The 27,971-nt window shown below is 45.1% G+C and overlaps 1 protein-coding gene across 2 annotated transcripts; it reads left to right on the top strand.

Moving 5' to 3' along the window:
• Window positions 1–27,675, top strand: KMO (kynurenine 3-monooxygenase). Of its 2 annotated transcripts, none has more exons than XM_060231517.1 (15): window positions 1–174; window positions 5,751–5,820; window positions 8,985–9,082; window positions 11,304–11,393; window positions 11,947–11,995; window positions 13,632–13,719; window positions 15,863–16,028; window positions 16,167–16,238; window positions 17,801–17,922; window positions 22,496–22,643; window positions 23,290–23,347; window positions 26,248–26,330; window positions 26,406–26,507; window positions 26,592–26,651; window positions 27,098–27,675. In XM_060231517.1, the coding sequence occupies exons 1-15, from the start codon at window positions 121–123 to the stop codon at window positions 27,245–27,247; spliced, it is 1,410 nt and encodes a 469-aa protein (XP_060087500.1). In that variant the 5' UTR covers window positions 1–120; the 3' UTR covers window positions 27,248–27,675. The 2 variants fall into 2 exon arrangements, with proteins under 2 accessions (XP_060087500.1, XP_060087509.1); XM_060231526.1 differs by having other exon boundaries at window positions 16,167–16,250; window positions 17,852–17,922.
• Window positions 27,676–27,971: the final 296 nt, after the last annotated feature.

Here is a 27,971-nt window from a genome sequence, read left to right as displayed (position 1 = left end):
ACTGCTCCTTCTCCACCCCTCTGCAACAATCCCGTATTAGTTAAGGTTAAAGGGACTGAAGATTTATGTTCTCTCTTCCTGGAGGCAGACGGTAACAAAGGTTTAAGAGAGACTCAAATAATGGACCCTCCTGATACGTTGAAGAAAAAGGTAGCCATTATCGGAGGAGGTTTGGTAAGGAACGAGTATTTTGTTCTCTTGTAATCATTACCCTGTCTGACAGTCCATGGGTTTTCAAACGCAAACCTTTCAAACCCAAACCATGCTGGTTTTCAAACCCAAACCTTAGTTAGATTACTGGGAGTAAAACTGGAATAACTGTCTCTAGTTTGGTTGTAAAATTTCAGTTGTGCCTTCAGTGTCAAACTCTGTACAAACTACATAATGAAATACTGTGTTGTAACTAGGCATCTCATCTGATGTCAAGTCAGGGGTTTTTTCCCCCTTTTTATTTATAACTTCTATTTAATTCAAAGAGGGATCTCAAATAATTTTTTTCAATGAAAGAACTAAGGGAGTTCATGTCTTTGATAGTGTGATCCCACCTTGTGAGGCTTAGGTTTATGAGAATAACAATAAACAAACTTCAGATTTCTTCTTTCTTTTGTTCATAAGACATATAGAATGACGATTCAGTAAGTATAACAATAATTGGCATATTATTAGCCTGTTCAGGCCTGTTGTGCTCAAACAGACCAGTTGGTTCTCACTTCTATCAAGTCAGTCCCTTGAAGATGAGTCAGTTTGCAGCTCTACTCTGTGTTGGTGTGTTGTCTGTTCTTTCTTTTCAAGATTTTCTTGTAGCCCTAGAATATTAATTAATAGTTTTATAGAAACTACGTATGGAAATCTAGCTGAGGTAAACTACTCACAGCTTCAGACCTTCCAATCAATCTGGAAAAATTGCACCTTTCTGCCCCTTATATGGAATACCCCAAATCGTTAGTGACCCCCCCCTCCCAGTGTACTCAGGGTTACACATACATTTATTACATCGAATGTACATACTGTCTTTCTTCCACTTCACCTTTGACCTAGAGACTCGACTATTGTTTTTCATGAATCAACTGACCTGCAAGCAGTTCAGTGCCTCCATTATAAATGCTTTATTATTTAATTTAATTTTTAGATTTATATCCCGTAAGCGGGCTCAGGGCGGCTTACAACAATAAAACAACAGAGTTAAAATAATATTATAAAAACAGACATTACAAAACAGGAGCAGCACAGTAAACAAGCTTACAGATATAGGCTGATAGCTAACAGCATAACATAACACCATAATGGTGAAATGCTGGGGGAAGTGATGACTTTCAAAAGACGCCCACTGGATGAATTCAAAGCCTGGCGGTCCTACAAGCCCCGTGAAACCTTGATAAGTCCCGCAGGACCCAGATCTTCTGCGGGAGCTCATTCCACCAGGTAGGGGCCCAGACCGAAAAGGCCCTGGCCCTTGTTGAAGCCAGCTGGGCGTCCTTAGGACCAGGGACTATGAGAAGCTGTTGAGTAGCAAACCTCAGAGCCCAGGGGGGTTCACAAGGGGAGAGGCAGTCCCGAAGATTCTGCCTATTCTACCAGTCAAATAATAACATTGATTTTTCAGTTCATTGGGAACGTATTATCAGTGCTATTGCTTCTGGCTGAGATTATTTGCAGGGTGGAAGCGGGAGTCATGAAATCTCACGAAATATTTGTAATTTACATAAATAGTTAAAATATTGGCTTGGAACCATGTTAAAATTTCCATGCAAGCGGTGGTGGGGATTTTTACTGATTACCCCTCTCCTGTGGCAATCCTCCAACTCGCCCTTCATTCGGTTATTGGGATGTTTCCCCCCCCCCAAAAAAAACCAGCATTTCAAGGGGCATTGTGCCCTGCTGTTGGGGGGAAAGGGAGACACATTCTGCAGACATGTATGCTGTCCAATACTCTCTCTAAGCTGTGGAGCCTTGTGAGCAAAAATTCTGTGAGCTATTGGCATTGGAGTTGTGAGCTACGGCATAAACCAGTTTGCTCTGGGGCCATTTTTCCTGAGCTAAGACAAAAATGTGTGAGCCAGAGGCTAAAAGAAACTGAGCTAGCTCACACTCAGCTCAGTGGGAACACTGATGCTGTCCATTAGTGGACACCTTTGGGCAGATCCATTTAGGGTTGCCAATCCCCAGGTGGGGGCAGGGGATCCCCCGGTTTGGAGGCCCTCCCCCCACTTCAGGGTTGTCAGAAAGCGGGGGGGGGGGAGGGAAATGTCTGCTGGGAACTCTGTTATTCCCTATGGAGATTTATTCCCATAGAAAATAATAGAGATTTGATCCGCAGGTATCTGGGGCTTTGGGGGGGGGGGGTTGTTTTTTTAGGTAAAAGCACCAAATTTTCGGTACAGCATCTAGTGCCTCTCCCCAAAATATCCCCCAAGTTTCAAAAGTCTCCTGGCTCCACCCCCCAAAGTCCCCAGATATTTCTTAAATTGGACTTGGCAACCCTAGATCCATTCCAAGCCATTGAGTTATACATACTGGGCTATCTCAGGTTGACTAAAAGCTCTGCTCAGTTTTAAATCACTACATACAGGGCCGCATTCATATTTGCAGATGGTATGGGGACCTTGTATACCCATTATCAGGCACTTTCACCGTGTCCATTTGCAAACAGGGATGACCCCAGGTGGGGGATCTCCCAGTTTTGGGCGTTACTGCCTACTGTCGGCCAGCTAGCCGGTGGGGGAAGCCCTGCCCCCAAGAGCAACCACAGGCAACCAACCCTCTCCTTCACCTCCTGTGAGATTCAAAGGATCTTCCATCTGATTGGTGAGAGCACGTGGCCTGCCGATCAGCAGGAGGGCCCTATAAATCTTGCAGGATGGAAAGGAGAGGCGAGGCTGCTGGCTGCCTGCCTGCCTGAATTCCAAGAGATGGATTCGCTGATTGGAATTTAGGCACTTGTGGCCCTCACTTCTTCCCAACAGCATTTAAAGGGTCCCTTTAAATGCTGCCTGCAAGAAGCGGGGTGGGTGGGGAGGGTGTGCCTGAACTCCAGAGGTTAATTCTCTGCTTGGAGCTCAGTCATGCAGGTAGGGTTGCCAAGTCCAATTCAAGAAATATCTGGGGACTTTGGAGGTGGAGCCAGGAGACTTTGGGGGTGGGGCCAGGAGATATTGGGGGCAGAGTCATGAGCAAGGTTGGAACAAGGACAATTGAACTCCAAAGGCAGTTCTGGCCATCACATTGAAAGGGACTGCACACCTTTTCAATGCCTTCCCTCCATTAGAAATAATGAAGGATAGGGGCACCTTCTTTGGGGGCTCATAGAATTGCCCCCCCGGGTCCAATCCTTTTGAAACTTGGAGGGTGTTTTGAGGAAAGGGATCAGATGCTATGCTGCAAATTTGGTGCCTCTACCTCAAAGAACATCCCCCCCCCCAGAGCACCAGATACCTGCGGATCAATTCCCCATTATTCCCTATGGGAATCGTTCTCCATATGGAATAATAGAGTGCCTAGTAGACATTTCCCTCCCCACCCCTGCTTTCTAAAGTGTGGGGGAGGGCTTCCAAACCACAGAATCCCCTGCCCCTCCCTCTCTCTCTCTCTCTTTCACTCACACACACACACACTTACTGGGTCTGGTTCCTCCACAACTTTACTTGCTCTGAAAACGAAAGCAAAACAAACGGAGGGTCTGCGCTCTGACGAAACTACTGCTGACCCTTCCCCATGAAACGCTTCCTGTTTCCTGCTTCCTGCTGAACTTTAAAGGCACACATTTTAAAAACGGACCTGTTTGCAGGTTTCTAAACCTGCTGGAGCTCTAGAGGTACATGGTGACTGTGGGGGTGGGGCTTCCCTCCGCCAGCCAGCCGGCTGGGGGCGGGAGGAAGCCTGTAAAACCGTGGGATCCCCCGCTGGGACCTGGAGATTGGGAAGCCTACATGCAGGGCGCTGGTCCCCAATGAGATGATGTCATCGACGCTGTGATGTCATCACATTGGGGACACCCCCTTCCCCTCTTGGAATGCCTCCCAAAGTCCCCTCCCAGGGAAAAGGCAGGACCTGAGAACCCTACTTGCAAGCTCTCCCAACCATCTGCAGTCACAGTAGCCCACATTGCCTGGATGGATACCTGCTGGTTCATTAAAAATACAGAGGCGACCCTGTGTAGTTTAAACTTCATAATAACAACGAATCATACTTTTACTTAGAAAGCATGTTGGTAGTATCTAACAGACTGCAGCCTCTCAATCGGTTGACAAAAGACATCAGTTAGAAGTAGAACATTCAGAAGAATAGAAGTGACTCACTTTAAAACAGCCAATAAAATCAGATTACATACTCCCTCATTATATAATATCTAAATTTACTAAATTAATGTCTGACTTACATGTAGACATTTTGATTTTAATCAGGGGTCTCTGACCTTTTTCAGCATGTGGGCATCTTTGGAATTCTTAAACCACACGTGGGGGAAGCCACAAAATGGCTGCCACAGGAGGCAGAGCCAACCACAAAATGGCTGCCATCTGAACTTTTTTTGTAGCAGGAACTTTTGCATATTACTCCTTTGCCACAAACCCCTGATGTAGCCAATCCTCCTGGAGCTTACAGTAGGCCCTATAAAAATAGTTCTGTAAGCTCTTAGCTATGTAATGCTACCATAGAGTTTTCCTCCCAAATTGCTAGAGCGTCCAGGGAAACCATAGAGTTTTCCCAGACGTTCCTAGAGCGACCGGCACATGACATCGCCAGCATGATGACATTGCTTCCAAGTGACGTCATCATGCTGGCGATGTCAGGTGATGTCAGGGGAGGATCCCCCCCCAGTGGCCCAGTGTGGGCCAGTGGGTTAGGAACCTCCAGGGTGGAAGAATCCCCGCCTGGCCCAAGAACTTGGCAGTCCTATTTAAATTCCCTTGATTCAGTCTAGCCTTGATGGGATAATCCACCACTACCAAATCTTACCCTGCAAGGTGCAGTTCCCAAGAGATGTGGGCATAGGGTGTGCTTTCAATCTATACGAGGCAACAGAAAAGCCAATAATGCCAGTGGGCCTTTGATAACATTTACTGGGTTATGTGTTTTACAGTAGGGTCGCCAAGTCCAATTCAAGAAATATCTGGAGACTTTGGGGGTGGAGCCAGGAGCAAGGGTGTGACAAGCAGAATTGAACTCCAAAGGGAGTTCTGGCCATCACATTTAAAGGGACCGCACACCTTTTAAAATGCCTTCCTTCCATAGAAAATAATGAAGGATAGGGGCACCTTATTTTGGGGCTCATAGAATTGGACCCCCTGGTCCAATCCTTTTGAAACTTGGGAGGTATTTTGGTGAGAGGCACTAGATGCTATACTGAAAATTTGGCGCCTCTACCTCAAAAAACAGCCCTCCCAGAGCCCCCGATACCTGCAGATCAATTCCTCATCATTCCCTATGGAAATCATTCATGAAGGTGCGTAATGGCTGTGGGGGTGGGGCTTCCCCCACCGGCCAGCTGGCTGGGGGAGGGGGGAAGCCTGTAAAACCAGGGGATCCCCTGCTGGGACCTAGGGATTGGGAAGCCTATTTTACAGTGGGCACTGTTTGTAGCAATTATTGCTAGCTGCTGAGTCCTTCAGAGAGAGGCTGTTTAAAAATCTCTCAACAAGTTAATAATAATAATAATAATTTTAATGTATATCCCGCCCTCCCCGCCGAAGGAGGCTCAGGGCAGCTTACATATAATAAAGTTATAATAAATAATTCTGATCTTTTTGTTGCAGGTGGGTGCTTTAAATGGTTGTTTCTTTGCAAGAAAGGGGTTCCCTGTGGAAATTTATGAAGCCAGGCAAGGTACATTATCTTTGTAATGTTTGCTGTCTTAGAATATAAATTAAAATCCTATTTATTTATGTACATAATTTATGCTCCAGGCCAGGGCTTTTTTTTGTAGGAGGAAGTCCTTTGCACATTGGGCCACACATACCTGACGTAACTAGGGTTGCCAAGTCCAATTCAAGAAATATCTGGGGACTTTGGGGGTGGAGCCAGGAGACTTTGGGGGTGGAGCCAGGAGACATTGGGGCGGAGCCAGGAACAAGAGTGTGACAAGCATAATTGAACTCCAAGAGAGTTCTGGCCATCACATTTAAAGGGACAGCACACCTTTTTAAATGTCTTCCTTCCATAGGAAATAATGAAGGATAAGGGCACCTTCTTTTGGGGCTCATAGAATTGGACCCCCTGGTCCAATCGTTTTGAAATTTGGGGGATACTTTGGGGAGAGGCACTAGATACTATATTGAAAATTTGGTGCCTCTACCTCAAAAAACAGCTCCCCCAGAGCCCCCGAAACCTCCAGATCAATTCCCCATTATACCCTATGAGAAGACGTTTCCCTCTCCACCCCCCTCCCCCCCGCCCCCCCCCCCCTTTCTGGGAAATCTGATGCAGGAGACAGAACTCACTCACCTCTGGAGGTGCAAAGGCACATGGTCCTTTGGGGGCGTGGCTGGGCTCCCCTCCCTTCACCGGCCAGCTGACTGGGGGCAGGAAGCAGCCTGAGAAAACGGAAGAGCTCTGGCTGCTGCGATCGGGGCTGGGTGGGAAGGGCTGCCGTTCTCCCCCCTCCCCTCCCCCCGCTTTCCCTTTTATGGCCAGCGGGGGGAGGAGGCTCCAAATCGGGAGTCTCCAGGCCTACCGGGGGATTTGGGACCCCTAGACGTAACTAATCCTACTAGAGCTTACAGTAGGCCCTGTAAGCTCTTGGAGGATTGGTTGCATCAGGGGTGTGTGGCCTAATATGCAAAGGAGTTCCTGCTACAAAAAAGGCCTTATGCTCCACCTCTTCCTCAGTGGGGATGCCAAATATAATACATCATTCTCCTTGCCTCCATTTTATCCTATATGTCCAGATGGCTGCCCAGTACTGGCTCTAACCTCCTTCCCCCACTTCCACATGACTCACCTCCAGGGTGAGACTAGCTTTTGGTCCTGTACCATCTAGCTTTTGGTCCTGATTAGGCTTCCCAATCCCCAGGTCCCAGAAGGGGATCTCTCGGTTTTACAGGCTCCCCCCCCCCGCCCCCAGCCAGCTGGCCAGCAGGAGAAGCCCCGCCTCCACAGCCACCATGTACCTCTAGAGCTCCCACAGGTTTAGAAACCTGCAAACAGATCCTGTTTTAAAATGTGTGTTTCTGTTGTTTGTGTGCCTTTAAAGTTGAGCAGGAAACAGGAAGCACTTCATGGGGAAGGGTCAGCAGCAGCTTCAGTTTGTTTTGCTTTCGTTTTTAGAGCAAGTAACCAGACCCAGTAAGTGTGTGTGTGTGTGTGAGAGAGAGTGAGAGAGGGAGGGTTGCCAATCCCCAGGTGGGCAAAACAAAAAGGGGACTAGCAATGGAAAATTGCAGACTGAGAGGTAACCCTGCTAAGGAACCACAAATATCACAACAATAAGGCTGCTTAAATGTACTTCTAAGTAAGCATTTATATCATAGAGTCAAGCAATTGCTGATACGTCTTTATGAACATACATTAGATAACAAAAATGATGTACAAAATCAATTTATATACATCGACTCATACAAAAAAGCCTGACCCACTGACTAACACAGACCCAAAAGTTCATATTTTGCCAAGGTGCCAAAGTTCATAACTCCAGAATTAGTAGTATTATGACACGATTCCAGTAAAGTCATGTTTTAATGGCAACTCTTCTTCTGACAAAAATTACTCTTTCTGGAACTGCAACTCAATACATTCAAAATGCATGTCAGCATCCAAGGTAGCAGTTCTCTTAAGCGGCCATAGCCGCAAATAGTAATTCAAACCTGGAACCAGTGCTCAGAAACTAGACACCAAGTTGCTGGTCAATTACTTACAAACAGCCAGCAACTTGGCACTCAGGGAACATTACAACATTAGAATCAATGCAAAAGAAGTATCAGACATGATGCATCAAACACTGCAGAGAATGGAATTACAAAAACAATGCAGTGAGAATAGGATAATACATAAAATATGCAATATGTATATATGTATATATATATATATATATATATGCCATAGTTGCATAGATTAGAGTCCTGTTCCTTTTATAAAAGCACCTTCCTAAACCATTCAAACAATTTGAAATACCTACTCTAGGGTCTCTAGACTTATGTTGTTACAGAGGTGCTCTCATTATAGCTTCAAGGCAGCCATATTTGTTCATGTTTCTACCTCACAAACTTAAGAGGCAGTATCAAATGGTAATATTAAAATAGGTAACAGAATAGAACCTTTTCATCCTGTAGCCTGTCATTAGCACATTATTTTCCTCCAGCCCCATTCTAATACTGAGAGACATGACAGGAAAATGGCTGAAGCAATGGTTGTGTGAGGTAGGGCTGCGACGTCCTGGTTGGGCTGAAGGATGCCCTGTACCAAACTCCTGTTGCTTGCCACCACTCCAAGCCATGGTAGGGAATTAAAAAAAAATTCACCAGCATTGTGAGTGTGATGACATAATTTCCATAGAAACAACCCCAGAAACTATGGTAGTAGCTCTAGGAATTGCTGGGAACTCTATGGTTTCCCCCCAGAATTGACATCAGCACACTTGTGACACCGTTGCCTGCCTCCATGTTCCTGTTCTTGGCAATCCTAGTTTTGGATGGTCCAACTCACCACTTTTTATTTAGGAACGAGACCCTTGCTTTGTTCTTTTTGGGGAGGGGGTTCAAAACATCTCCTCTAATTGGTCCTCACAGAATGTTCTGAACCTAGAAAGGGGAAATTATTACAGGATGCTGTTGTATGGCACGTAGGAATGAGTGAGCAGGGTCTGACAGGAGAATGTTGATGTTCCTCAATTATTGTGGGTATTTCTGGCAGGCAGCATTCTTAGAGGAAATACAGCTCTGTATAAAGTGATATGTGGAAGAACCACTATTTCAGTTTTGCTTTTAGAAGAATGTGTAAAGTAGATATTTCAGTGGCAAAAAGGGATGTAGCATAGCACCTTCATTGTATTTCAGATATTCGTGTTTCCAGTCTGGCTCGTGGCAGGAGCATTAATTTGGCTTTGTCTCACAGGGGAAGGCAAGCCCTCAAGGCTGTTGGAATGGAAGATCAGGTGAGGTTACCATTGGCTTGAAATAGTTTTCTTGCTGATGTAGTTTGAATACTATTGTATTTCTAAGCATGTAGGGATAAAACAAGTATTCTAAGCCAACAGCATCATGATACTTTTGTACTGAGGACAAGGGCAGTTCAAGCAAAGCTTTTTATTTTTATATTTTGGAAGTTATTTAATCTCTTCCTTAGAAAAACATGGACAGGTATTTTACAGCACTGTTTTAAATACCTAGCAGAAGATTATGCTATACAGTTTATGGAATTCCTCCCAGATTCAACGTTTTTGATTTTTAATTGAGAGAGGCCATAGTTCAGAGGCAGAGCACAGGTTGTACAAGCAAAAGTTTCCTAGGTTTACTCCCTAGAACAGGGGTGGCCACGTGTGGCTCTTCCACACATATTGTGTGGGTCTCAAAGCCCTCACCACCCTCAGCCAGCTTAGAGAAGGCATTTCTCTCTTTAAATCACTTCTCCATAGGGCTGCCAAGCAGGGGGAACCTCCCCCGACGCCTTCGGCGTGATGACGTCGCCTGGAAGTGACATCATCACGCTGACGACGTGCGTGGTAGCCACTCTAGGCATTTACAGGAAAACTCTATTGTTTCCACGGACGCTCGAGCCATTTGTTTTCCCTCCCAAATGGCTACAGCACCTGGGAAAACAATAGAGTTTTCCTGAAAACGCCTAGAGCGGCCACAAGCAGCATAGCTGGCATGATGATGTCACTTCTGGTCCCCCGCTGGACAACGTTGGGGACTTGGCAACCCTACTTCTCCAAGCCAAGCCAACTGACTTCTCTTTCTGCCTCTCCCAGTGAGCTTCATGGCGGAACAAGGATTCATGGAGAGCCAGTTTGGAGTAGTGGTTAAGTGCCCAGTTCTGGAAGAACTGGGTTTGATTTCCCACTCCTTCACATGCACCTGCTGGTATGACCGAGAGTCAGTCACAGTTCTCTCAGAGCTGTTCTCTTGCAGTTCTGGAAAAAGCTCTCTCAGCCCCACCTATCTCACAGGCTGTCTATTGTGGGGAGGGGAAGAGAAAGAGATTGTAAACCCTGCTGAGACTCTGCGTGAAGGGCAGGATATGAATCCAGTCTCCTCCTCCTCTTTCTTTCTTTCTTTCTTTCTTTCTTTCTTTCTTTCTTTCTTTCTTTCTTTCTTTCTTTCTTTCTTTCTTTCTTTCTTTCTTTCTTTCTTTCTTTCTTTCTTTCTTTCTTTCTTTCTTTCCCTCCTACAGCCTACTCAGGCACTCTGGCCACTACAGCACTCTGAATCTCCAGTTCCAAAATTCAAGGAAGGGATTTACTACAATGAGTAAAATTGCTGCCTGAAACAGCTAATGCAGGGGTGTCAAACTCATGAGGGCCAGATCTGACATAAATGAGACCTTGATGAGCTGGGCCTTATTTAAGTGTACCTTATTTAAGTTTAGGTAGCAGAGATATAAACTTTATAAAACAATTTTTAAAAACCACCTTAAAATATGTTTAAAATGTTAGTATTTGTTGGTCTTAAAGGTGCTTTCTTTGTATTTCTCCCATGCAATCCATGGAACTGGGCAAAGGAAGCTCTGTCTCTTTCCTTTCTTCCTCAGGGAAAGAGGTTTGGCTCAGCAGCTCTGCTGTGTGATTGAGAGAGCCTGGAAAAACAAGCTTCCCCCCTTCCTCCCCAATGGAGGAGCCTCAGTCAATAGATAAAATAGAGGTTTTGCTTTGTAGCTCCTGTGTGATCGAGCAAGCCTTACAAAGCAAGCTATTATGCAGAAGGAAGCAAGAGGTAGGGAGAAGGAAGCAGATGACAGCCAGTTGCTTGGGGGCCTGATAGGAGCCTTCCGGGGGCCTGATTCAGCCCCCGGGCCACATGTTTGACACCCCTGAGTGGCTCAACCCCAATGAATGTGTCTGATGGCACAAAAACTCAGCTATACATGGACACCCTCCAGGGCCATCTTGTACCCAACGCCCTGGGCATCTTGAGCCTGTGTTATTTCCCCTTACACTTTTGTCTGCAGATGTTTCTGCCTCAGTATATATGACTAATTTTGACTCCAGGGTCAAAGGAGAATTCCAAACACCTCAGGATTTTTCTTTTTCTGTATGTCTTGTTAAGTATGTGGTTAGAAGGACGCTCTATAGTAGGTGAGGCTTGGGTTCTATATGTGGTTAAGAAATGTTATATATCGTTAAGAAACGTTTACCCTTTCTGCCTTTTGGATTTCAGATAGTGCGTAAAGGCATTCCAATGAGAGCAAGGAGGATTCACACACTTTCGGGAAAACAGTATTCAATCCCTTACGGAACAAAGAGCCAGGTATCTGGGATTTGGACTGTTGGTTAATATAACCTTTAGCTTTTCACATATTATGTCCAGCTCTTCTTAGGTAGATAGCTAGCAGGCTGTCATTATGATGAGCAGAGTATATGGAGAGAACTTCAGTGTACCAGGGCTTTTTTGGTAGCAGGAACTCCTTTGCATATTAGGCCATGCCCCGATATAGCCAATCCTCCAAGAGCTTACAGGGCTCTTCTTACAAGGCCTACTGTAAGCTCTTGGAGGATTGGCTACATCAGGGGTGTGTGGCCTAATAGACAAAGGAGTTCATGCTGCAAGAAAAACCCTGGCAGGGACCCATATGAATTACGTGATATGCATTTCCCCATAGGATGGTGTGCAGGGGTGAAATGGCCCTTGAATTTACAGGAAAAGTCCCCATTAGGTAGACTGCAGGCCGGCACCTGCTTCACAGTGAGCTCCTGTCAATGGGGCGCTTGAGAATTTAGAGAACAAGTCTGACTTCACTGGATTGTTTATTCACACTTAAAACACACACCAAAATATCCTCGGTATGTATTTTTCCTTTTAGTACATTCTCTCTGTCGATAGAGCAGATTTAAACAAGGAACTGCTAACCGGTAAGTGTGACTGTTTCTATTATCGGTCCTTTTCATTTTGTCAGCTTTGAATCTAATGTTTTAGACTCCGGCTTCAGTAAAATAAAGGTGACGCGCCATGACCAAATTTGGTAGCAGTGCTATTTATTGTTTGAAATTAAAGGGAAGACAGTTGCGACATTTTAGGTGTGGCAGAGTGGGGTTTTTTTGGGGTGGGGGGTGGGGCGGGGCGGTTGTTGCTGCCAAATGCAGTGAGTATACTTCCAAACCATTTCTACCTCAGCTTGGTGGTACACAGAGCCATCAAATTGTATCTGACTTATAGCAACCCCATAGGGTTTTCAAGGCAAGACAGCTTGTTCAGAGGTAGTTGGCCATTGCCTGCCTTTGCATCAGGACCCTGGATGTCGTTAGTATTAACCTAAATCGAAACTGCTTCATTTCCAAGATATTATGAGATCAGTCTAATCTGGGCTGTGCAGTTCAGGGCACAACTAGGGTTGCCAAGTCCAATTCAAGAAATATCTTGACTTTGGGGGTGGAGCCAGGAGCAAGGTTGCGACAAGCATAATTGAACTCCAAAGGGAGTTCTGGCCATCACATTTAAAGGGACTGCATACCTTTTAAATGCCTTCCCTCTATTGGAAATAATGAAGGATGGGAGCACCTTCTTTGGGGGCTCATAGAATTGGACCCCCTGGTCCAATCGTTTTGAAACTTGGAGGGTATTCTGAGGAGAGGCACTGAATGCTATGCTGCAAATTTGGTGCCTCTACCTCAGAAAACGGACTCCACAGTGTACCAGACCAGCAGATCAATTCTCCATTACACCCTATGGGAATCTGTCTCCATAGGGAATAATGGAGTGCCCAGCAGGCATTTCCCTCCCCCCCTTTCTGATGGCCCTGACGCGGAGGGAGGGCCTCTAAACCAGGGGATCCCCTGCCCCCACCTGGGGATTGGTAGCCCTAACCTCAACTTAAAGTATTTCTTCTGTCTTTAGGCTAATTGTGATAAAATATGTAAGATTCTATTCCTGTTGTGAGAAGAAAGAGTAGCAGCAGTGTCAAAGGCTGCCATATTCTTGTTGTGGTTGCACCTGCTGAGAATGTGACCCTAAATAAGCTTGTAAAGTTAAATGAGTAGGAGAAAACTGCATATCTATGGGGAGGGGGGAAAAGGGGGGGTGCATATCACCATTTTGCCCAACCCTGCTGTAGCAGGAGCTCTTTTGCATATTAGGCCACACCCTCAATGTAGCCCATCCTCCACGAGCTTACAGTGCTCTTAGTACAGGGCCTCCTGTAAGCTCCAGGAGGATTGGCTACATCAGAGGTGTGTGGCCTAATATGCAAAGGAGCTCCTGCTACAAAATGAGCCCTGACCTTGGTGTTGGTATAGTTGCATGGCATATGAAGCTGACCAAATCACTGACACATAGCATCTCATAAAGAACGGTAATAGCAGCAACTCAACTGCATCCAGTACGTTTTGATAGACTGGTAGTACGGGTTATGTTTTTGACAAGATTGCAAACACTTTGCCTGAGAAATTACTGTACAGATCTCAAGGGAAAATTGTAATTTGATGAAGCAGCGATGTTTGCCTGAATATTCGTGTTAATGTAACATACTTATTTCCCCCCTCCTTTCTACAGCTGCGGAGAAATTCCCCAATGCTAAATTGTACTTTGAACACAAACTGCTGCGCTGCGATTTAGAGTCGAGGACGTTGACCTTTGCAGGGTAACGGATAACACGGGCCCTCCTGAGCGCTCTAATGATTAATCAGAATCCAAACAAATAAACCAGCTGGTTTTGCCCAGTGAGCCTGAGCATTCTGCAATTATTCTGGGATCTCATTTGCTTTTTCGGTAGGAATTGGCAAAGTGGAGGAGACTACAAGAGAGCCAGTTTGGTGTAGTGGTTAAGTGCGCGGACTCTTATCTGGGAGAACCAGGTTTGCTTCCCCACTCCTCCATTTGCACCTGCTGGAATGGCCTTGGGTCAGCCATAGCTCTGGCAGAGGTTGTCCTTGAAAGGGCAGCTGCTGTGAGAGTCCTCTCAGCCCCACCCACCTCACAGGGTGTCTGTTGTGGGAGAGGAAGATAAAGGAGATTGTGAGCCACTCTGAGTGGAAGGCGGGATATAAATCCAATATTTTCATCTTCTTCTTCTTCTACAAGCAGAAGAAGGTCTTCTCTTGCTAATGGTTTAATCACCAAGAAGTAGCTTTTTATTCTGCTGATAACAAAACTCTTTGTATTGAGCCACACTATATATCTTTAGTAGCGTCAATACACTTCAGCAGATATGGCGTAATCTCTTCAAAATAAAGTGGAAAGTCCTGGTTCTGGACCTCGGCTCTCAAGCTGAGGCATGGGTTCTGATGTTAAGAAATGTTAAAAATAAGTAAACTTGGGGATTGTTGTGCTTTCAAAAAAGGAGACATTAAAGCAGCTGTTATGGCTGGCTTGGTGTCAGGGGTGTGGCCTAATATGCAAATGAGTTCATGCAGGGCTTTTTTACAACAAGGCTCTGTGCAAAACAATGGTGATGTCAGGAGGTGTGGCCTAATATGCAAATATGCTCATGCAGGGCTTTTTCTACAAAAAAAGCTCTGCACAAATCAATGGTGATGTCTGGGTGTGTGTGGCCTAATATGCAAATGAGTTCCTGCTGGGCTTCTTCTACAAAAAAAGTTCTGTGCGAAACAATGGTGATGTCAGGAGGAGTGGCCTAATATGCAAATGAATTCATGCAGGGCTTTTTCTACCAAAAAAAAAGCTCTGTGTTAAAGTATTCTAAATTTATAATGGATTAGTGGACACATCATCCAATTCCTATTAACAGCATAAGACAGAACCCCTCAGATGCCCAGAGAGGCTTGGACCACTTCCAGCTTTTGAGGCCCCTAACAATATTAAAAATAAGAAAAATATGTATGATGCACTTAAAAAGTAGGATTGCCAACCCTGTCTTAGGTAATTGCTGGAGATCTGGGACCAGAGCCTGGAGAGAGAGCTTATCAGGATTGTGATGCCATAGAATCTGGCCTCCAAAGCTGTTATTTCCTCCAGGGGAACTGTTCTATATTGTTTGGAGATCAATAGTAATTCCAGAAGAACTCTGGAACGCCCCCCCAGAGGCTGGCAACCCTAAGGCTGAGGGCCGGGCCAAATGGTTCCCCTGGTGTCCCTCTGTTTGGCCCTTAGCATAGATTGTATCAGTGCTTTATTTACATTGTATAATTTATTTATATTGTTTATTAGTATATACATCAGATTAGTTTATATTGTATTAAAACCCCTATTTCAGAGGTCTACGAGGAATGTTGGTATTTAGGGGGTCATATCTGACCTTTAAAATTGCTGTTTAATTTTTAAAAAGAAAATGAGGCTTCCTCAAATCCCCCTGAGTATTCTTCAGTATGGATTTTGTACGTTAACCAGATGTTGGTAGAATAAAGTCCAAACCAGGAATGTTGGGGGATGTTGGTAGAATAAAGTTGGGGGATGTTGGTAGAATAAAGTCCAAACCAGGAAAGTTGGTGGAAGTTGGTAGAATGTAGTCCAAATAGGAACAGTAAGCATTAATTTAAAATGATTAATTAATTAAAATATGCTTTCACAAAAGAAGGTCCCTGCAAATTCAAGTTCAGACAATTGTGAAAACAAGTAATATTCACTGAAAGAAGGTAATTTTCCTTATTGGTACTGGAGAGTCAGGATAGAATAATAGAATATTGCCATAAAGTTCCACAAGTTCAATTCCCTGCTCGATTCAGGATCAGCCAGGCCCTAAAGCATTCCTGAGAAGTGTTCGTCCAGATGCTGCTTCAAGCATCCAAATAAGTAAGCCAATGATATTTCTATCTATCTTTTTTTAGGTCAGACCTACAATCAAAAAAGGTCACTTGTGACCTAATTGTAGGTTGTGATGGAGCATTTTCCACAGTTAGGAAGCAGTTCATGAGGCAGGCACGTTTCAATTACAGCCAAGAGTACATTCCTCATGGATACATGGAATTGACAATTCCCCCAAAGAACGGAGAAGTAAGTTATGGTAACAGCTTCCCTCAACAGTCTCTGCTTTCTTCTGCTTCCAATTAACGGATCGACAGACTTGACTTCCTTACATATATTACCTTTGTAATTTCCCTTCTAACCTATTTCTTTTGTCTCTCCGTTCAGTTTGCAATGAAACCGAATTTTCTTCACATCTGGCCCAGGAACACATTCATGATGATTGCATTGCCCAACTTGGTATGGACAAGAGTAATGCCTCGTTAACAATGTCTTTTCACTGGAATGCAGAATGTGAAATTTGGTGATAATTTCAAGATAGGCCAGAGAGTTTATTTTATGACTGTGCTGAATTGGTAGATTTTTTTTACGATTTTGACACCAGGGCCCTGCAGCATCTTTTACAGTTCTGCACGAGCTGTAAAGCAGAGTTGTTCCACCAGGCTTTTGCTTGAGGACAGCGATGGTGGCCGGGCTGGCACCCCTTTCCCCGATACAGAATCTAGAAAGCAGATTGGCAGCAAGTTATAACATTTGTGGTTGAAATTTGTTTTTAAGTTAACTGATTTTATTGATGATTACTTGTATTTTATTGTTGTACATCTCCTAGAGCCATTCATGAGGCAATTCATAAATTTTAATAATAATAATAATAATAATAATAATAATAATAATAAATAAATAAAATGAATGATGGCTTTTTGGTAGAAAAAGTCCAGCAGGAACTCATTTGCATATTACACGGGGCTTTTTTGTTTTACACGGGGCTTTTCTGTAGAAAAAGCCCAGCGGGAATTCATTTACATATTAGGCCATAACCCCTGATACCAAGCCAGCCAGAACTGCGTTCCTGCTTTAAAAAAAAAAGCCCTAACAACAGCAACAACAATAATAATGTTCTTTCAAAAAAAGATTTCTATTCAAGTTTAAACTAGATAACGGAGATATAAAGACAGGAAGGTATGAAGACATTCAAAACACCACCAGAAATTAGAAAGCGTTCACTTCTTGATGAGTTGCCTAAAGATGGGGCAAACAGGATGTCTCAGAGCACTGGAGCAGCCAAACAGAAAGTGTTGTACCACGTGAAAGGAAAGGAAAGGTCCCCTGTGCAAGCACCAGTCGTTTTTGACTCTGGGGTGACGCTGCTTTCACAACGGTTTTCACGGAAGGGAATGGCAAACCACCCCGCAAAAAGTCTGCCGTGAAAATGTTGTGAAAGCAACATCACCCCAGAGTCAGAAACAACTGGTGCTTGCACAGAGGACTACCTTTTTTTTTTTTGCCGCTGCCTTCCCCTGCCATTACACTTTCCCCCCAGCAAGCTGGGTACTCATTTTACTGACCTCGGAAGGATGGAAGGCTGAGTCAACCTGGAACCGGCTACCTGAACCAGCTTCCGCTGGATTCAAACTCAGGTCGTGACATCTCTGCAAAATGAAACTTTAAGCAGGGCCTTTCCAATTGGCCTCAGGTCATAAGGGTTTGAATAGGAGAAGAAGGAGACAGGCTCTGAGATAAACTAAGTCCAGCCCAGGTAGGTCTTTATATGCCAAACCCAGCATGTTAAAGTTGGCCAAAAACAAACAGAATAGTACAGATGCCTTAGTATTGGTGTAATGTGGTCTTGACTACAGTACTAACCAGTGCTTTTTTTGTAGCAGGAACTCTTTTGCATATTAGACCACACACCCCTGATTAGGCCAATGCTCCAAGAGCTTACAGGGCTTTTCTTACAGGGCTAAGAACAAAGCTTGAGTCCAGCAGAACCTTTAAGATCAACCTTTTTTTTTAATCCATAGGATAAGTCATTCACATGCACTCTCTTCATGCCTTTTGAAGATTTTGAAAAGCTCACAATGGGAGGCCAAGTGCTGGATTTCTTCAAAATGTTCTTTCCAGATTCCATTCCCCTAATAGGAAAGTAAGTTTTATTTTTATGTTTACATTCTTGGAATTAGTTGCCGACTCTTGGATGGAAAATTCCTGGGGATTTTGGAGGAGGAGGAGGAGAAGATATTGGATTTATATCCTGGCCTGTACTCTGAATCTCAGCGTCTTAGAGCGGTCACAAACCTGGGGAATCAAATGCAGTTCTCCCAGATAAGAGTTCGGCCACTTAACCACTACACCAAACTGGCTCTCTTCCCCTTCCCTGACACAAACAAGACGAGCACCCTGCATTGTATCCTCTTCATCAAGCCCAATCTAGAGGTAGTGTGCTTGAAATCTGTCAGTGTCTGCAGATTCCTAGTTGCTGAGCATTTGTTTTCTCCTTAAGCAGGGCTTTTTTGGTAGAAAAAGTCCAGCAGGCACTCATTTGCATATTAGGCCACACCCCTGACATCACCATTGTTTCATAAAGGGGATTCTTTTTCGTAGAAAAAACCCAACAGGAAATCATTTTCATATTAGGCCACACCCCCTGATGCCAAGCCAGCTGGAACTGCGTTCCTTTGTGTTCCTGCTCAAAACAAACCCTGTGTTGTACTCTGGGTGCCCCTCGCGGTCTCCAGGTGTGGCCGTCGCCCCCCTTGACAGGACTGCCCCTCTTGGGCCTGGTGCGAGTGCCCCCCAGAGGTCTCAGAATCAGGGGTGGGAACCAGGTTACGTCACCTCAGGCCCCCATTCCCCTCTGGCTGTGCGTGGACTCCTTTCTCTCTCTCAGGAGACAGCCCCACTGTGCACTTGCCAGCTTCCTCCCCAACCTCAGGCCTCCCTCCCTTTTATGCTGCTCCTAATCTCTCCCTCCTCCCTGGTCCCACCCCCTTCTGGCTGCACCCCCATTCAAAACCCCGGACGCCCAGGAGAGGCATTCCGAGGCTTGGCTTCTCGGGAGCGTCTGGGTCTTTCCGAGCTCCTGCAGCGTGTCGTGCCCCTCCCTCGAAGGGTTGCCAATCCCTAGGTGGGGGCAGAGAATCCCCTGGTTTGGAGACCCTCCCCCCGCTTCAGGGTCATCAGAAAGCGGGGGGAGGGGAGGGAAATGTCTGCTGGGAACTCTATTATTCCCTGTGGAGATTTATTTCCATAGAAAATCATGGAGAATTGATCCGCGGGTATCTGGGGCTCTGGGGGGGGGGTGTTTTTTGGGCTAGAGGCACCAAATTTTCAGTATAGCATCTAGTGCCTCTCCACAAAATACCCCCCCAAGTTTCAAAAAGATTGGACCAGGGCGTCCAATTCTATGAGCCTCAAAAGAAGGTGCCCCTATCCTTCATTATTTCTTATGGAAGGAAGGAACTGAAAAGGTGTGCTGTCCCTTTAAATGTGAAGGCCAGAACTCCCTTTGGAGTTCAATTATGCTTGTCACAGCCTTGATCTTGGCTCCACCCCAATGTCTCCTGGCTCCACCCCCAAAGTCCCCAGATATTTCTTGAATTGGACTTGGCAACCCTACTCCCTCGTCCGTCACTGGGCCCCATCCTAGCCTCCCGGCCTCGGCTGCCTCCGACACTCCACTCCGGCCATGCTCCCTGAGCCTGCAGACGAGCGCTCTGGCTGCAGGGTACTGTTGGGGGCGTTGCTGGGGCTTTGGCATCCCAGGTAGGAAAAGGGGTGGCTGTAGGGGCTTGCGTAGGGTTGCCAAGTCCAATTTAAGAAATATCTGGGGACTTTGGGGGTGGAGCCAGGAGACTTTGGGGGTGGAGCCAGGAGCAAGGAAGTGACATCACTTCCAAGTCAAAGGTCAAGTGATGTCACTTCCTGAACTTCACTCCTCTATATCACTTCCAGCACACTGCATCAAACCCCACCTCTAAAACCCTTCATGGGGGTTTAGGAATCCTAATTTCTACATCACTTAAATTGAATGTGTCCATCTAAAAAATTCAAACCCATGGGCAATGGCTATCCTCCTACACTTCAAAATGGGGTCTCTTCTAATACTAAATGTATATATCCCTCCCCAGCAAAAATGATCAGATATAGCAAGGTGCTGTAATTAATCTGAATTTTTTATTGAAGAACTTTTATAAGATACTCCAGCACACCTGATTCTAAAGGGGGGGGGGGGAGAGAGACTTTAGTGCTAGACTCAATTCAAATGATAAGATTCTAATTGACAAATTTGGATGAAAGCTTGCTAAATAATGTCACTTAATTCAAAACAGATATGGGCTTTCCTCTTAAAACAGTGGAAGCCACTCCCAACCTAGTAAGACTTAGTTACTGCTGTCTTCTCAGGTCAAACACAATTACAAGCCTAAGTAGCTCTATCATACCTCTGGTAATTCTGTGGTCAGGTATTTCTCAGTTGCATTCCCTTTGCCACAAAAAAGAATTTGTAGCTCTTTATGCTTCAGGAACTTGGCAATTTGGAAGCTTAAGATAATTCACACCAGAGAAAATTCTTATATGCACACTAGAGCATATTATGTCCTCCTCTATGTCTAGCAATTGGGAGTGGAGGTTTGCATATATCACCCCTACCAAAAATCCTAATAAGCAGCTCTGGTTACCATCATGTAATAGAATAGCTCTAGGATTGCCAGGACCTGTCACTGACCAGAGGCAGGAGTAGGGTTGCCAGCTCCAGGTTGGGGTATTCCTGGAGACTTGGAGGTGGAGCCTGGGGAGGACACGGAACTCAGTGGATTACAATGCTCCCAAAGTCCACCCTCCAAAGCATCCATTTTCTCCAGCAGAAATTGACTTTGTAATCTGGAGATATGCCATAATTCCAGGAAATACTTTCAAGTATCAGTTATTCATCTTTTCATTTAGTGGGATTAGAAAAGAACACAATATCAAAACAATATCTGCAGTACTGCATTTAGAACACCTGAGACTCAGAAGCAATGTTCCCTCTAAGCTGTGGGGTCATGTGAGCAAAAAATCTACTTTGTGAGCTATTGGCATTGAAGTCATGAGCTCCTGCATAAATTAGTTTCATGTGGGGCCATTTTTCCTGAGCTAAGACCAAAATGTGTGAGCTGGAGACTAAAAACTGAACTAGCTCACACTAACTCAGCTTAGAGGAAACATTGCTCAAAAATATGTTTAAAAGTCATCTAGAACCAACATATTCATAATGCAATAAACTATATTGCTTCCTTTTCACAAAAAATACAATTCCTGTCAAACTATCTGATCTTTACCTGGAAAATCCCTCCCCCCAGTCGTTATAGGATTGGTTTGTTTGGTGTGTTTGTTGTGATAAAAAACCTGCTATATCTTAAGGGGGGGGGGGAAGGAGAGCAGGATAATTAACTCAGCAAAACAATGCTAGCAAATAAAAATAGGTTAGTTTTAACACCCATTTTCTCAAGTGAAAATGACTTCTGTAATCTGCAAATCAGTTGAATAAATATGCTTGCATATGAAAAAATATACCTTGAATTAAACTTTGTTGGTCTTAAAGGTGTCACTGGGTTCAAAGTTTTAGCAAGGTTTTAAAAATTAAGACAAATTTCTTCAGAATGTTCCAGACACCCGGGCCAGCATATACCAAAGTTAAGCTGAACATGGGGTAGCCAAAGGCAATAAAAGCAGAGGAGGCAATAAATCAGATAAGACAATGAAAAAATAAACAGTCTCCACAAGAACACAAGGCTGGGACTGCGCTTAGCCCAGCCCGGCTGAGAAGCACATAAAACGAAAACTTAAGCACTCTAAACCGATACCTTAAATCATTTAAAATCAAGCTTTAGAAAGCACCTTAGTCCCAGAGCAAAACAGCGTCAGAAGACTACTCCTTGCCTGCACTTCCTGTTCTGGAAGAGAGGCTTTTCTTCTTAAAGGCAAAACAACCCCAAAAGTTCTCAATAAGTATTCTACTGCAAAGTTCTGCAGAAGTTGCTGCTGACAGGTTGAGGGCAAGGCAGTTTATCAGTTCATGCATCATTCAAAATCTCATCAAGAACACCTCATGCCTTTCTGTTCTGCAGTGAAGGCACAGAGCAGGTTTGTGTGACGAGAAAATGTTTGCTAGATCTCCCTCTCTCTGTGCCTGGAAGGAATGTTTATTTACACACCAACCACCTCTACAAATCTTCTTTACTAACAGGACAGGACACACACACACACACCCTCCCTTCCCTTCTTTTTCGGCTCTTGCTTAGCATGCCTGGGTGAGGACTGGACTCCAGTGCCGAGCCTTCGGTGGGTGCAGGGAATCAGGCAGGCTCTCTCCGGAGAGTGGCATGAAGTTCCCCCCCTCCCCCCGCTTCTGGACTTTTGGAGACCGGGGGAGGAGGCTATAAATTCTGGAGTCCCCCGCCAGGGCGGGGGGGTTGGGAAGCCTAGGCTTGCGGCAGTGCAGGGAGCTCCCCCGGGGGAAGGAGGAACGGCTGGCGAGTACGGCCCCCCCCCCCCCCCGCGCAGTCCCAGCCCGGGCTGGGCGGGACACCTGTCCTTAAGAGAGCAATAAAATTGTAGCAGCCCTATGGCTTGTGGGTCAGAATACAGTATCTGCAAATCTACTATAAAGCACCTCTCTGTTTATCTTTGTATAATTTTTGTATCTGATCAGCAGTGTGCTATTTTCTTCTTAATTCCAGGGAAGCATTGATGCGCGATTATTTTTTGCTTCCCGCCCAAGCCATGGTATCTGTGAAGTGTTCGACGTACCACACAGACTCTTGCTGTGTGCTGATGGGGGATGCTGCACATGCGGTTGTCCCTTTCTACGGACAAGGCATGAATGCTGTGAGTGAGAAGAACTTTGCGGTTCCTAAGCATTTGCGTCTCTTCTGAGCAGGGCCAACCCTAGACTAGCTGGCATCCTAGGCTGGCAAGGGAACTTGAAACTGGCAAGGGAGCTGGACAAGTTATAATAATGTAGATAATATAGGTATTTTATAATTTCAAAGATCTGCTCTTGATTTCTAACTTTGGAATCTGTTTCTATCGATATAGATAAAGTAATGTGCTTATGTTTTTATCTTGTGTTGAAAGCAAATAAGTTAGTATTACGGATAAAAAGTGCATATTTATCTTCCCTCTTTATGCTTGTTTTTAATATTTTTAAAATCAACCAGTCAGTTTCTCCCTCTTGTCTGTCTTTTTGCTTTTCACTTTTTGTATGTTTTAAAGATAAATAGCTTTGATTTATACCATAAGTATTAGAATTGTATAACAGCATAAAAAGTTATAAGCAGCAAGGGGACTTTAAACTGGCAAGGGAACTTTGAAAGTTTCCCCAACGCTGGAAACACAATTTGAATGACTATTTCACACATGATTTAGGTTGAGATTTACTTGATGGAAGGGAGTTAATTACTTTCCATGCGCTTCTGCTGTTTCATGAATTACAAGTTAATACCTAAAGCTAGTGGTTTTCCTTTCTTTACAGGGATTTGAAGACTGTCTAGTTTTTGATGAGTTAATGGACCAGTTTCAAAATAATCTCAGTGAGTATACGTCCGTGGGAGGAAAGATGGCAACGATGACCCTTCCTTGGGATCAGGGCCGGCCTGCCCACCAGGCAAATTAGGCATTTGCCTAAGGCGCCAGCAGGGCAGGGGTGCCGAATTTGACCCTCCCCCCTCCCCATGCCCTAGACTGGGGTGGTCAAACTGTGGCTCCGGAGCCACACGTGGATCTTTCACACATACCGTGTGGCTCTCTAAGCCCCCACTGCCCTGTCAGCCAGCTTGGAGAAGGCATTTGTCTCTTTAAATCACTTGTCCAAGCCAATCCAGCTGGTGGCTTGGAAAATGCATTTAAAGTTAAAGTTGCTTTCTTTCCACCTCTCCCTCTCCCATCTATTTTCCTTCCTTCCCTCCCTCTCTCCCTTGCGGCTCTCAAACATCTGGCATTTATTCTAAGTGGCTCTTATATTAAGCAAGTTTGGCCACCCCTGCCCTTGACAAATCCCTACTTAGCCTCCTCTGTCACCTGCATGCCTTCTTCTTCTCCTCCCTTCACTCGCCCCTTCTTCTGTCTGACAACCCATCTGCCTTCCCCTCCTTCATCGCTTGCCTGCCCACCTCTTCCCCGTCGCTTCCCTGCCTGCCTCTTCCTCCGCCCATTCTGTTGCTGGTGGGGCATGCTGCCGCAGGGTGTCGCCACGGAAGGGGGCAGCGAGTGGTGAGTCTGCCTGGGGCGCCGTGTGCCCTACGGCCGGCCCTGCTCAGGATCACTTATTAAAACTTCTGCTCGTATGAGCAGTTGCCTCTGTAGATTGAGGACCAAACAACAATGTTCAGGCAACTTGAGTTCCCTGCAGCCACACAGCAGCTGCCAGGAATGGCTTTTAAAAAATAAAGGCAATAATGCTGCTGAGAGGGAGAAAGAGGAGATAAGGCTCGTGCTTCCCCACTCAAGGCGTTTTCCCGTGTCCAAACAGTGCTGGGGCTGGGGGGAGTTATTTTTCAGTGTTTGCTGCTCCATGTGCCAGAGAAGATTTCATTTGGAGCAGCAAAAACAGGGAAATAATTCTCCCCAGTGCTGTTTTGGCGTGAGAAAATGGCCGGCGGGGGGTGGGGGAGGGAAGCAGGAGTCCTTCTTCTCCTGCGGCCACCCTTCAAACCTCGTTCGGGCACTCCTTTATTTTTTAAAAGCCATTTCCCGCTGCTGCTGTGTATGTAGATGCAACCCAGCCCCAGCTTGTTAAAAACCCAAACATCAAGTCTGGCACTGAGAGAGTGAGGAACAGGCCATTGCGGCTGGTGCAACATTAAACTGGTATTCAGGTTCAGGTAGCCGGCTCGAGGTTGACTCAGCCTTCCATCCTTCCAAGGTCAGTAAAATGAGTCCCCAGTTTGCTGGGGGAAAAGTGTAGATGACTGGGGAAGGCAATGGCAAACCACTCGTAAATGTCTGCCATGAAAACATTGTGAAAGCAATGTCATCCAGAGTTGGAAACGACTGGTGCTTGCACAGGGGACCTTTCCTTTACCTTTTACTTTTTTTTTTAGGTAAGGTAAGGTAAATTTATTTTTGTATCCCGCCCTCCCCTGCCAAAGGCAGGCTCAGGGCGGCTCACAGACATGGAACAACCATGATTTCAATAAAATACAATCAATACAATAAGACAAATTAAAATGCAATTAAGTTACCGTTATAAATTAAGATAAAAATTAGATAAAACAGCTGTTATATGTTAATAATTAAGGTGCTACAATTCACAGTCATATATAAGATGGCTAGAAGTCAGTTTAGCCGGGTTCTATCTTGAAAGCGAGCTGAAAGAGGGTGGTTTTGCAAGCCCTGCGGAACTGATTAAGGTCCCGCAGGGCTCGCACCACCTCTGGAAGTTGATTCCACCATCGGGGGGCCATTACTGAGAAGGCTTGCTCCCTCGTTTTACAGGTCAACATAAAAAAGTTTTTACTCCGCTCACTTCTGCAGGGCCAGACCTAGACTGTTTGGCACCCTAGGCAAGGCTTGTCCCCCCCCCCCCCGGTTGCTGCAGCCCTATCTCTCAATCCTATCCTATGGGCCCATAGGTGTGGGGTAGAATTTGACTCCTCTCTTCTCTCCAGCTGTTTTACGGGAAGGGAAACAAGCTGACATAAAACTAGTGGATTATGTAACGAGTGATAAGGCTCGTAGAGTGCAGCAGAGAGATGGGCAAGTCCCTCCCCAGTTTTCAAGCACGCTACCTCTAAATTGGGCTTGATGAGGAGGATTCGATGTGAAGTGCCTGCCTCATTTGTGGCAGAGGAGGGGAAGATGGTAAAAAAAAAAAACCCTCTGAAACAATAAGGGCATGCAAACCAGGGAAATGAGAATATGGAAGAACCTTGTCAGGAAAAGGTACAGGTAAAGGGCACTCCAAAGTTTACCTGTGTGTAACCTGCAGGGCTCATTTTGTAGAAAAATAGGTGGTGGAGCTCATTAGGATAACTCATTAGCATATGCCGCCACCACCACCACCCAGCCAAAGGCAACCTGATACCAGAAAGGAGAGCCCTGGGCAAGCGAGGCCTGCTTGGGCTGGCTAGAGATCCAGCCAGCCCAAGCAGGCTTCGCTCACCTGGGGCTCTCCTTGGCTGCCCCTCCCCCACTGTCAAAAGGCCAGCAAGCCACCCTCTGCCCAAAATCACATAAGAAGTGGAGAAAGGGTGGTGTGGGCTTCTCCAGGGGTTAATGAGGGCTGCTGGAAGTGTGGCAAAGCTCTTGGTGGCTGGCTGGCTGCCTGCTCTCCTAATCCAGGGATTGTTATGTAGCTGTACCTACTAGTCAATGGACAAGGTAGGTGGGGAGGAAGAGGGGGAGCCGCAGAAAGGTTTAGGAGCTGTGCTCCTGTGAGCTCCTGCTGAATCTGAGGCCTGGTAACTTGTAACAGGTCCAATTTCTGCCTCAGGTATCTGCCTCCCTGAGTTCTCCAGGCTGAGAGTTCCAGATGACCATGCCATTTCTGATTTAGCCATGTACAATTACATAGAGGTAAGATATGATTCTGGTGATGACAAACGCAATGAGAAACGTCATCAGATATAAAGCCTGTCTTGGTTGTTTCAGATGCGTTCCCACGTTAATTCAAAGTGGTTCATATTCCGGAAGTATGTGGACAACTTCCTTCACGCCGTCCTGCCCTCCACCTTTATCCCTCTCTACACAATGGTAAGGCACCACGATATGGTGGCACTTTTATGTTTATTTTGGTTTCTTCCATGCTCATTTGCATGATTTTGTAACCTGATGCAGGTCACATTCTCCAGAATCCGCTACCATGAAGCTGTGCAAAGGTGGAAATGGCAGAATAAGGTCAGAGGAATTTCAAAGGGATCTTTCCGAAATAGGCGTGTGATAAGTTTTAATTTTGGGCTCTCTTTATCTTGTGGAGAAATATGGGGAACTTTCCCTATTGCCTTTCCTCATAGAACTATGTAATAAAAAGGGCTAGATATTTACTTTTCGTTTTTCAAGGAAAGCTGGGAATAGAAGATTCTACTTTGTTCCGTGACCTCTTTGTTTGTAAAGCATGGTGTATCTTTGCTATAAATTATCACAAATAGCTATACTTCTGAGTTCTAAATATGTCTTCAGAAGCATTCAGAGTCTTAAATACCCAACTGTATAGTTGGGAAGATGTAAGTCCTGAGTATGCACAGATAAACCTATTGCAAACTGCATTTTTTTCACCTGTTGCAGTGTTTTTAGCGTTTGGATTGAGAGCTATTACATTACACGGTTTGCTTTTCTTCTTCCAGTTAATCAACGGGGGGCTCTTCCTAATTGCGACAGGAACAACCCTAAGTGGCATATACCTGCTCAGGAACCACCTAAAGCCTAAATGGCAGTTCTGTGTGGAAGATCTCTGGAGATGGACTCTCGGCCTTACAAAATTTGGAACAATATAGCTGTTTACACAAGAGTATCAAAACCTGGAGAGACAGTATGGATGCTTGGAGCCTCAATGAAACCCCTCCATGGCAAGTCAGATCCGCCAACAACCAAACAACCTAACCATTTGTAGAAGATACGAGTTTATGCCTAGGGCGAAAGCAAGAGAAATTATTGGTTCCATTTAAAGCCAGCAGTCGTGAAAAAGGCAATGAAACATGGGACACCGGCCAGTGTGGACGGGCCTTCTGTGAATATAACTGAACATAAAAATTTCCTTATTATTTGAATCTTATTAGGATCTTTTTGTGAACTTTGTGTTAGGAATGTTTTTCTTGTGAGGAAACCTTATGTTGTAAGCAATAATCCCTTTGAGTTATGGAGTCTTGTGAGCAAAAACTTTACTTCGTGAGCTACTGGCATTAGTCGTGAGCTACTGCATAAATCAGTTTGCTCCGGGGTCATTTTTCCTGAGCGAAGACAAAAATGTGTGAGCTGGAAGCTAAAAAACTGAGCTAGCTCACATTAACTCAGCTTAGAGGGAACACTGGCTGTAAGGTATCTTTAAGAACGGGCCTGTGTGTGCTTTCAGTGAATGAGTCTTTGTTGTGGACTCTCTGGAATGTGTTTATGAGTCTTTGCTGTGGACGCCTTTTGAATGTTGAAACTTCTAATACTTTTTAGATGTTTACAAGGAATGTATGTTCTCATTGTTTGGATATAACAGATGGCATTTCCCTG

The sequence above is a fragment of the Heteronotia binoei genome, chromosome 1, assembly GCF_032191835.1.
Source record: "Heteronotia binoei isolate CCM8104 ecotype False Entrance Well chromosome 1, APGP_CSIRO_Hbin_v1, whole genome shotgun sequence".
Lineage (NCBI taxonomy): Eukaryota > Metazoa > Chordata > Lepidosauria > Squamata > Gekkonidae > Heteronotia > Heteronotia binoei.
This window is presented reverse-complemented; position numbering and strand designations above follow the sequence as displayed.

What these genes read in the sequence shown, in the direction of transcription:
- KMO (XM_060231517.1), top strand. Translation starts at nt 121, where the DNA reads ATGGACCCTCCTGATACGTTGAAGAAAAAGGTAGCCATTATCGGAGGA. An exon ending in AATTTATGAAGCCAGGCAAG is followed by an intron (nt 5,821 to 8,984) that starts GTACATTATCTT and finishes ATTGTATTTCAG; the next exon opens with ATATTCGTGTTTCCAGTCTG. An exon ending in CCAGTTTCAAAATAATCTCA is followed by an intron (nt 23,348 to 26,247) that starts GTGAGTATACGT and finishes TTTCTGCCTCAG; the next exon opens with GTATCTGCCTCCCTGAGTTC.